The sequence below is a fragment of the Saccostrea cucullata genome, unplaced genomic scaffold, assembly GCF_032062105.1.
Source record: "Saccostrea cucullata isolate Sc308-1 unplaced genomic scaffold, CSIRO_AGI_Scuc_v1 ctg1656, whole genome shotgun sequence".
Lineage (NCBI taxonomy): Eukaryota > Metazoa > Mollusca > Bivalvia > Ostreida > Ostreidae > Saccostrea > Saccostrea cuccullata.
Window position 1 is genome coordinate 106949 of NW_026941322.1, and position 10552 is coordinate 117500.

At 31.0% G+C, this 10552-nt stretch overlaps 1 protein-coding gene across 1 annotated transcript in view; it reads right to left on the reverse strand.

Annotated features, from left to right (window-relative positions):
• Window positions 1–2894: 2894 nt before the first annotated feature.
• Window positions 2895–10552, reverse strand: part of LOC134257624 (uncharacterized) — a 7981-nt gene continuing 323 nt past the window's right edge. Inside the window, exons 1-7 of the mRNA XM_062740211.1 lie at window positions 10301–10552; window positions 8369–8404; window positions 8061–8156; window positions 7153–7227; window positions 6171–6265; window positions 4034–4976; window positions 2895–3126 (exon numbers count right to left, since the gene is read on the reverse strand). The exon at window positions 10301–10552 is cut by the window's right edge and continues 323 nt beyond it. Of these exons, the coding sequence (XP_062596195.1) occupies window positions 4254–4976; window positions 6171–6265; window positions 7153–7227; window positions 8061–8156; window positions 8369–8404; window positions 10301–10552 (1277 nt within the window). The 3' untranslated portion in view covers window positions 2895–3126; window positions 4034–4253. The remainder of the gene's footprint in view (window positions 3127–4033; window positions 4977–6170; window positions 6266–7152; window positions 7228–8060; window positions 8157–8368; window positions 8405–10300) is intronic.

Below are 10552 nucleotides of genomic sequence, written 5' to 3' on the forward strand. Positions count from 1 at the left end.
GAAGGGTCATGGTGGTGTTTTGTATATAAAAAATTGCGATTTTTTGCACGTTCTCTATATAAACTCTTTTTTTTTACGGAGAACCTGCCGCAATTATAGCTCCAACATGGCCGACATGTAAATCAGCACAATGAACATTTCTTCATCAGTTATGCCATTCCGTATATTTATAAATTCTTCAAATATTGACAAACGATATTTCATGTTTTATTAAAGTTAGCATATGATTTATAGAGTCTCATCCAAAGGACCGGTCTCCACGTCCCACAGTGGGATTCGAACCCGCGACGTAAGGATCGACTCCAGAAAGTAGACACTCTAACCACTGCGCCACGCAGGCGACTTGAATGAAAAAGTTACCTGTGCATCGTTAAGTATAGTACTTAGAGACACACAGATGTGGGTCCCCCGACAGAAGCACAATATACACTTGTATACAAGTTCATCTGTTAATTTTTTTTAAAATTGTTGTTTATATCATTCTTTAAATGTGTGTGGGTGGTAGGGGAGGGGGTATATAAAGTTCCTGTCTATCCCTATTATTTTACTTAAGTGTCAGGAAATTGCCCTTTGGGAGCCCTGACACGCTCCGGAAATTAACCAAACTTGCATTGAGGAAAGGGATAAATTAAATTTAATAAAGCAATTAAAAGGGAAAGTTTTGTAGTGTTTTTATTCCTCTATGTATTCAAAGTGTTTACAAGAGAAACGTTTCAATAGAAAACTAAAATAGGGTAAAAGTTTATAAATTGCTCTGTTTTTCAAAACTCTTTTTCCTACAAAGGAGGGAGGGGAGGGAAGGGGTGGAGGTCATGTGAAAAATATCAACGGGTAATATTAACGCTTGTTATTCAATAGCAAACTGTTTGAAAACAACTTCCGAAGAAATATGAAACAAACATATTACAGAATTATTAATCATTTATTTTTCTAAAATACAAATTGAATTGTAAAATAAGAATCTTTAAAGTCCAAGAAAATGATAAATAAAAGTCCATAAGAAGCTTAACCACACATGTACAGTGTATATTTTTTACAAAAACTATAGACTATACAATATTTCCATTTCTTATTTTTGTCTCTGTGATAACCCTTTGAAACTTAGCGGATTTAATTTCTTGATAAATCTGCCGGAATGTAAATTAGGCAGGTCGAAAGGTCAGGTGCTAAGGAGGCCTAATATGCATGCAAATCTCGTGCGCATCTGTCTCTGTGTCTGACGCTAAGGATGCAAAATATGCATGAAAATCTCGTGCGGCTGCCTTTGTATTTGACGTCAGTGGGCGAGGTCTACTGAAAATTGGCAAGGAAGTCCTCGTGTAATTTAAATCTATGTTTACATTTTAAAAATATAAATCTACAATTTTATTTCACAATGAAATAGAAATATAAGGAATCACAATTTAGTTCGCAATACGATTATGTAGGGACATCAAGATAGTGGGAAACATGGGATAATTTATGCATAACGGGCTTCGCCCGTTATGCATAAATTATCCCATGTTTCCCACTATCGTTGATGTCCCTGGCATATTATACGAACTAGACAGTGATTCCTTAATTAGACTCCACAAAAATACAGCACCAACTCCACAAGTATAAAAAGTATAAAAAATAATAATGTTGAATGATTGCACTTGAAAAACAATGAAGCAAGATAATCGTTGAGACAGATAAGATTTTTGATCCTAAATATGTAAAGACAGATTAGGTATTTGTTCCTAGATATAGTCAAACCTTTTTTCTCAAACATAATGAAACTAAGCAAAACAAGATATAATATTCATGGATTCAAAATATTCATGATTATAATATCCATATTTGAGATACTTTAGTTTAACAGTATTTAAAAATATTTATATAATATATTTACACATACAACATCCTTCACTTACAACATCTAGGTAGCTTTGCAGACACAACACAACAATCTGTTGGAATCTTCATGGGCACATATTGTGCTCCTATATTAGCTGCCTTTTTTTATTTTAATGAGAAAGAATTTAATGAAGGAATGTAAGGCTTATTTAGAGTTATTTAAGATGCTAAAACAGAAAAAAATTGCACTAAAATTGTATGGATTGGCAGCTCTTGTTATATATGATTAAATACATTAATTTAATTAAATAATTAATTTAATATACTATATATTAATCATATAATATGATATGGGATTCTTTAACAGCACTTAATACTCTGTAAAAACAATAAAATCAACAATATAGGAAAAATACTATCTGTGGAAAAGCTAATAATCTTAACTGCCCTATTCTATGGCACTTCTTTGTATTTAATACAGGCAGTGATATCACATTTAATATCTTCACAGGTAAAAGGGTATTTAAAAAAACAGATTTTAAAAAATTTTTAAAAAGTAAAAAAAAAAATTACAATATCCCTCCTCATTACACATTTATATTCAAAATGAAAAAAAAGTATTAAATACTTTGGTTTATGAATAATACTTATTTACAACATGATAATATATATCAATAGCATGTAAGGGTAACTTCCAGCACTAGTTCAAAACAGACTAAGGTGTACATAATAAATTTACTTAGTGGAGTGCATTGGTCAAAGGACACTGTATCTGACTAATGCAAGTAACTGAACTTCAGCAGTATTTAAAACCCTGCAATTTCATTCATGATAATAAGTCTCTTACATGCATGCAAAATTAAAATATTTTAAAAAAGTACAATTTTCTTAATTAAATTCATATAAAAACTTAGTGAACTTTCAAACAATTCATACACTCATAATATATACAGGAAAAAAAAAAGGTGGATTTCACACAATTTTTTTTGTAACAAATCAACAAAATGTACTTTTTGTACTTAATGATTCTGCTCATTGCTACACAATATCTTATATTCAAACATTTTCAAACATTTCTTGATCAATCACTTTAAAACATTTACTGCTCTCTTCTTTTTGTCATTGTAATATACATATATTTATCAAGTAAATATAGTGTTTACATTTTCTGAAACAAAATACCTTGACACCTATTAAAAATAATATGCATTGTTGAGGATTTTTTCTGACAATGACATGATATTAAATGACAAATCTTTTGTCTCATAAAACTGTGTAGAGAACAATATAAAACAAAACGGATATAAACTAGGAGACTTTTTGTTCACAGAACAATAAGAGGTCTTTCCACCTTCTTTGAATTTTTCAATTTAGTTTTATATATGACTCCTTAAAATTAAATTCCATGAAATAAATAAATGAATAAGAAACCAAAATTGTCTTAAAGGATAGAAAAAAATGAAAATTAAAAAAAAAGAAATGACCTTGACCTTTGACCTTGAGAAAATATTCAAGGTCAAAGGTCAAGGGTCACAATGCAATTGACGCAATGCTTCTACAACGTATAGTTTTCAAGTTATAAGGTTTTATATTAAGTACAAAGAAGTTAAAGGGAAATAACTCATATAAGGGATCATCAGATCCTTTCGCATTTATACAGTGAAGTTAGGCCTAACGACCCTTAAGACATTAGTGAAGGTTTGGTGTCTCTACGGTCTACAGTTTTGAAGTAGTAGCGATTACAAAGTTTTTCGCACAAGGGGCTATAACTTTCAACAGAGTAAATCTTCGGGGACAAGAATGAATTCTTTGAAATAAATAAAAGAGTACATATGAAAGATGCAAAGACTGATCGTATATGTTAAAAGACAAAAGAGATATAAAAAGAGCTTAATTTCTCATTTTGGAGTGACCTTGACCTTTGACCTTTGCATTAATTTCATGATCAAAGGTCAATAAATCTTATGCAGTTGGTCCCATGTCTCTATCACTTCTCGTTTTGAAAATTTTTAATTATTTGTAAAATTTAAAGACTTTCAGGGGCAATAACTCATTGAAGGAGTCACCAAATACTTTCGCAGTGAATAGATTCCAGAGTCCTCTCAATTAGTCGAAGACTTTAGTGAAGGTTTCATATTTCTATATTATTATATTTCATATTTCTAAGAAAATCAATAGGTCTTTCCACAGAAAGGTGGAAAGACCTAATGACTACCCGGTATGTGCATTATGTGGCCGAATAGACCAAGAGAGCAAACTCTCTCAATAATCTATTGACTAGATATTTTTTTTTAACTAAACAATATCAATGAATCTTATTTTCTATCTATCATAATTTACATTACCAATTTATTAATGCACAATATAGTCCTCAGTCAACCTGCTTTGCTGTAAATTTCAAATCACCTTGAAAATATGTCCCTATTTGATAATAGTTACCCCCAGTTTTCATCGCTCTCTTTTCTCTTTTTTTCAATTTTTCTAAAGAGCATATTTACAAAATTAGCAACTAAATCCCAAATAATACATAGACAACTAAGAAATGAGTAGAACTTTTCTGATATATTTAACTTGAATAATTGAAATATATCTGTTAATTTAGCTTTGAATTTTGCAGCTGAATCATAAAAATATCTAATATTAGATATCAAATAACAAATGCAATTTACAAATAAAATGAGATAAATGCCAGACACTGCATGGCGGCAGATAAATTCAAACACTTCTCTGTGATCTTTCTCCCCAATTAAAATGTACGAAACTAAAGAAGCACAATTCATTTTATCAGGGGAGGTAAGACTGTAGTTAATGAAACCTAATGTCATTACTTCCTCTATTCTTTGATTAATTTTGTCTAACGTTCTATTTGTTGGAATTGCATACCAACTGAGAAGTTCAACTCCCCGACTGAAATTCAAAAAAGTATTGTTAAAATCAGAAAAATTGATTATAGCCTTATCACAAAATATGTTCAGCGGTAAGGTTATAGCTAAATGTAGAACTGTCATGGATTGGTTGTTGGCTTCCAGAGTAAAAATATGGTGAAAATATTGATAAAACCCTCGCTGTCTCCTCACGCGAAGGTGCGATCCAAAGCCCACGTCTTTATTGCGGATCATATCCCGTAGATGGTCAATGTCCTGAATTTGTCGACTGTCCTGTAAAATAATTTGTCAAAATTAGAAGTCAGATTTAATTTGATTTTTTTTAAACAATGAGCATAAATCAAAGTATAATCTAAAAAATATTTTTTTTTTATATTCCATTCATTTCCTTTTTTTAAATAATGAGCATAAATCAAAGTATAATCTAAAAAATATTTTTTTATATTCCATTCATTTTTTTCTTAATACTATAAACCAACTTTTATTCGCATGCTAGAAATTTTCGCGAAGTTCGCAAGAGTCTCGTCATCGCGAATATTTCTCGCCGCAAACCGGTCCTTGAAGTGTATGTGTCTATTAACAACATATTCAAAAAAGCTTTGTCGCGAAAATAAATCGTCGCGAACTAGTTTATCCCTGGTAAATCGCAAAATAAAGTCGTCGCGAATAAAAGTTGGTTTACAGTATTATGAGCATAACTCGGAGTATAATCTAAAAATATTTTTTCTTATATTCCATTCATTTTTTGTAAAATAATGAGCATAAATCAAAGTATAATCTAATTTTTTTTTCATATTCCACTATAAAGCTTATTTTTTAAATTATATTAAATTTTTTAATAATCTGCAATGATCTATGCAGATGTGCAATCAATAAAATTTAGCTGATTTTTTGGGTTACACATAGCAAACATATGTCTATACTGATCATATAAAATCTATTAAGTTTTGCATTTTCTTAATTACGGCCTGACAACATGGTTCTTGAATATCTGGCGATCGTTTCACGAACAGGTCGTAGCTCGTAAACGTAAACTTGAATTTAGCACATGCATTAGTGCATTTCACTAAAAGTTATGATTTGCGATTTGTTTGTGAAACGGTTGCCTGTTTTGGCTCTTTTTTTTTCCTTTCTTTTTTTTTTTTTTGTAATCAATAATAAAATATTTATAATCTTCACTGTTTTTTTAATTTCAAAACTGTCTTGATTAAGTTTGAAAGATATATAAACAAAGAGATAATGACATAAGCAGTTCCAGAGTAGGATTCTACAGGAATTACAATACTCCTGAATCTAGCACAAATGCCTGGTTTTTATGTACCCCAATTTTTGTCAAGGAAACCTTTTTGATCCAGTAGCAATATTTCCAGCACAAATTCTTCCAATTCTTGGGACAAGTTGTATATTTTCGGGGGAATGTGTCAACTGACCTTAATACAGGTGTAGAAATACATCCCGTGTACTTACATGTATCTTTTCCTCCAATAGTATGTCTGTTCGATTTTCAATACTTTCTTCAGAATCAGAGCTGAAGACTTCATTTACATGATTTTCACTACATGCTGTGAAAAAGAAATATTTTTTTCAATAAAACAGAAAACTTTTCAATCAATGATATATATCAGTTCAATACATATCTGCAAATCTACACATATTATTCTTTGATTTCTTTTAACATGTTTAAATTTTAATTTCATGCGTTAAGTAATATAAATAAACACATTTTATCACACTTAATAAATACTAGAATGTTGCGATTGCTAAAATTACACGTTGCTAGCAATTCATTAAGCGCTACAGAGTTAAGGCTAGAAAATATTGTCGAGGCACTAAAATTACTTTTTGCTAAAATTATATACAGATTTTTATAGTCGAATTAATTACTAAATTTGTATCAATCGCATCATCATAACCATTTCGGGTCTTTCCGCCAGAGAAACAACCTCGAGTGTACAGTAAAACTCATTTAGTACAAGCATGAATATTGATAACTCATGGATACAACAAAGTTATCTTGGATTTCCAGTTGTATAAATTTAACGAATTCCTTATACAGATATAACAAATTCCAGATATAGCGAAGTAATTTTGCAGTTGCCAGTGACTTCATTATAACCGAGTTTTACTGTATTAACATCACATGATGTTCAAAATGTATACAACTTCCTATTATAAAGATGTAGAATAGACAGAGTTAAAAGTCCCTTCTGTGGTATATTTTAGGTAATATCTTTACATTCAATTAAGTTAAACTCTATACTCCACAGATATGAGGGTCCTCCCACATTATTCCAAAATTTGTGAAAAAAGAGGCTTAATTGTCATGACGTCTATGTAATACATTTGAGGCTGTTTTTCTGCTAGTCTGAAAGGCCGAGAAGTTGCAATTGAATTTACTACATCTGGCTAAAATAACTTTTGAGTAACTATGTAATACAGTTTATCTCACCTTCTCCTTCTAATTCAATATGAAGATCTTCCAGCCTTCCTAAATTCTCCACTATAGGTCTGCCTGAGGTCAAATCTTAAAAGAAAAAAAAATTTGTTTCTTTTTTTTAAACCGATATATCCAGCTGTAGATAATGAACTCTGTCATAACATTTCCAACCCTTATACAATTATTGCTTATTTAAATTTAAAATGTGTGTATTTAAATTTTTGGTGCTACTATATTAATCATTGTTTTCTTTTCTCCTTAGAAAATCCAGTCATTCAGGAGCATTTTTCTTCTCTTACTTTTTGAAACATGCAAAAGCAACTATATGCAATGAAAATAAATTGAAAACAATTTCCTACTAACCTTTTGTAAAATCACATTTTTCGTGGGGTCTATTTTTTAGGTTTAAGAAATATTGATTAGTGGGGATTTTATTTCATGGTTGGAGGAGTGATGAGTAGTAATATATATAAAATTTTACATTGGGAGGTGTTCTTAAGTTCATGAACTCCATGAAATTAAACCCCCATGATATTGGCGATTTCACAGAATATTTTACATTACACATGTATTTCGCATATAAAGTATGTTGATATCTATGGTATCAAAAACACTATAACATGGAAAGGGGGTTAAAAGCTGTTACATTAGCTCTTCCATTGGCAGTACCTTACACAATGGATAATACATGGATTCTAGAATATTAATCACTTTGTCAGTAAATTTAAGGCAGAGAATTTTTAAAATGTATATATAAGTAATGAATCTTTATTTTGGAAAGCTATAGTCTCATAATTGCAACAATGTATGCAAACAAACGTACATTACTCAATTTATTTGCACACAGCATTGCAATTACTGTATTTGACTGCATATCTTTCAAAAAATAAATATTCATCACTTTATAAATAAAAACATACCTCTTTCATTTCCAATAAGCCTGCTCTCTGTCTGTTTTAATTCCAGTTGATAAATACTGTTCCTTATCCTCTTCTTTTGATGTTGATCTTCAAAATCTATTTTAAAAAAATAAATAAATTATACTAAAGAAAGTCTAGACTAAAGAGGCATGATCTTGTGACAAAATATAAAGCATGATTTTTTTTATATTCATGTAGCACAATATAACTTACAGAACTGCACATATGATTATATAAAAATGCTTGGCCAGAAAATATATTACATGTAGTGATGTACGTATGATAAAAACAAATAATTTTATCATTACCTTTCTCCTCTTCATGTATTTTAACGACGTTGAAACCTGAAAATGTAAAGATAATTTTAATTCGTTGAACTTACATTTCTGGCGTACCGTATAATCCCTATTAAGAGCCCCTGCCCCTATAAGCGCCCCCTTAGGTCTTTCTTAATTGTCAGGAAAGAAGGGCCCCCCTGTAGAATGATTAAAATCAACAAGAATCGTATCAAATAATTAAAGAAAGTGAAAATGAAACTTATCTATTGTACAATTTCTCAGTGGAAAATGAATAATTTAGCATAATTTGTGTGGATTATCTTTACTTTAAGTAAAGTTAGACATTATTTTAGTGGTTCCTTGTATTTTTTCAAAAGATTTTTTGAAGTTAAAATATGACATTAAATATCATAAATACAAAAATACCCGCCCCTTTTTTTGCAATTTTCTAAGCGCCCGGGGCGGTTAATAGGGATTATACAGTATCTTTTTTTAATTCCCATCCAATTATTACTTCAAACGGAAACTTATCACTAAATACCGCAAATCAACTATTATTCATCTTTTCTTTTTTTTTTTTTTTTTTTTTTGCAATTTATCAGTTTGAAATCAACCTTTACAATAAATTTTCACAACTGAGGAAACATTCTCTACAACTACAAAGCAAAATAATAGGTTCGCAATGATTAATAATCTTGAGATAATGTAGGGCACCAAACTCGTGGAGATTTTTCGCACAAGAATAAAAGTTGGTTTACAGCAATCTGTTAATGTCAAATTTAACTACGTCGGACTACCGTATAAGTAGGATATTTAGCAAGGATTTAATTTTAGCATTATTACCGAGTGTGTTGAGATCGTTAAAATTTAATATCGCTAAAAATTAATTGCGTTTTATTTGTAATAGCTTAATTCTTAAGTGAACATTTTAAAATCGCTAAATTTGTATCTCGCTAAAAATAAACATAGGTAATCAGAGATTACAGAGCTCACCTCAACGAATGTTGTCTTTAAGTAAGGGAAAATCACACATCCATGCAAGTTTGGTCAACATAGGGCTTATAGTTACTCGGAAATAAGACCTACACCAAAAACTGCACCAAAAATGTTAACTTGCACCCAAAACATTAATCTGGTCATTCCTTCGCTGAAATTGCAGCATCTGAAACTTTGACTGGTACAATGAAACACACTAGAACCATCTTCCATGCATGTCTAATCAATATAGGGCATAGAAGTACTTAAAAAGAAAACGGCTCCAAAAAACTTAACCTGGGACACCGACGCCGAGGGTATTACATAAGCTCCCCCAACTTCGTTGAGGTCAGCTAAAAACCAATTTTCAAGTACAAATCGCTAAATTTGCGTCTCGCTAAAATTTCCTCTTATACGATATATCTTAGTACCTGAAAACTGACCTACCCAGTTGATCATTCAATGAACTTGATTATAAGTTAAGAAGTACTAGTTTGCACTATCAACTAATCCAGATATTTAGATTTTTTACTTATAAATGTTTATAAATGGAAAAATTTCATGAGATCTTATATTAGTGATAAAGTAACATTGTATTTATTGTGATTTCTAGTTGTTGTTTTTTTTTTTTTTTGGCTATATTTTATCTTTCATTACACTCCATTTGTCAGAAGTTAGCAAAAATGGAAGTTTGAGAGCAGATTGCTTTGCACATTTATGTAAAAATAAAGTTCTTGTGAATAAAAAGTATTGTGGAATATCACTTCAATTTGTGGGGGTCAGTTTGAGGGCAAGCAAACTTTTTATGGTTCCTGGGGTCGTTGTTTCATGGGTAACTCCTACATACAGAAGATTATGTAAGGAAATATGTTGTTTGAGGGGAAATAAATTTGTTGAAAGGGGTGAACCCATGAAATCCATGATCACTGCCCCCCCCCCCAATGACGATTCCACAGCAATTAATAGATTTTAGTAGAGTTTCCTCACCTCTACAGATGTTATCGACATTATCCTCAGTTGAGGGGTCTATTTTTTCTGTCAATTCAGTATCCTTCACTGGGGGGTCTGGCAATTCCTCATCTGGAAGGCATGTACTACTGTGAGGGATGTTTCTCTTCTCCATTTGGGGGTGTAATATTTCGACCTTCTCTCCTTCAGGGATGAGTTTACTCTCAGACATTTTATGAGTACTCTCCTCCTCCATTAGAGGGTCTTTTATTTCAGGCATTTCCTCTTCAG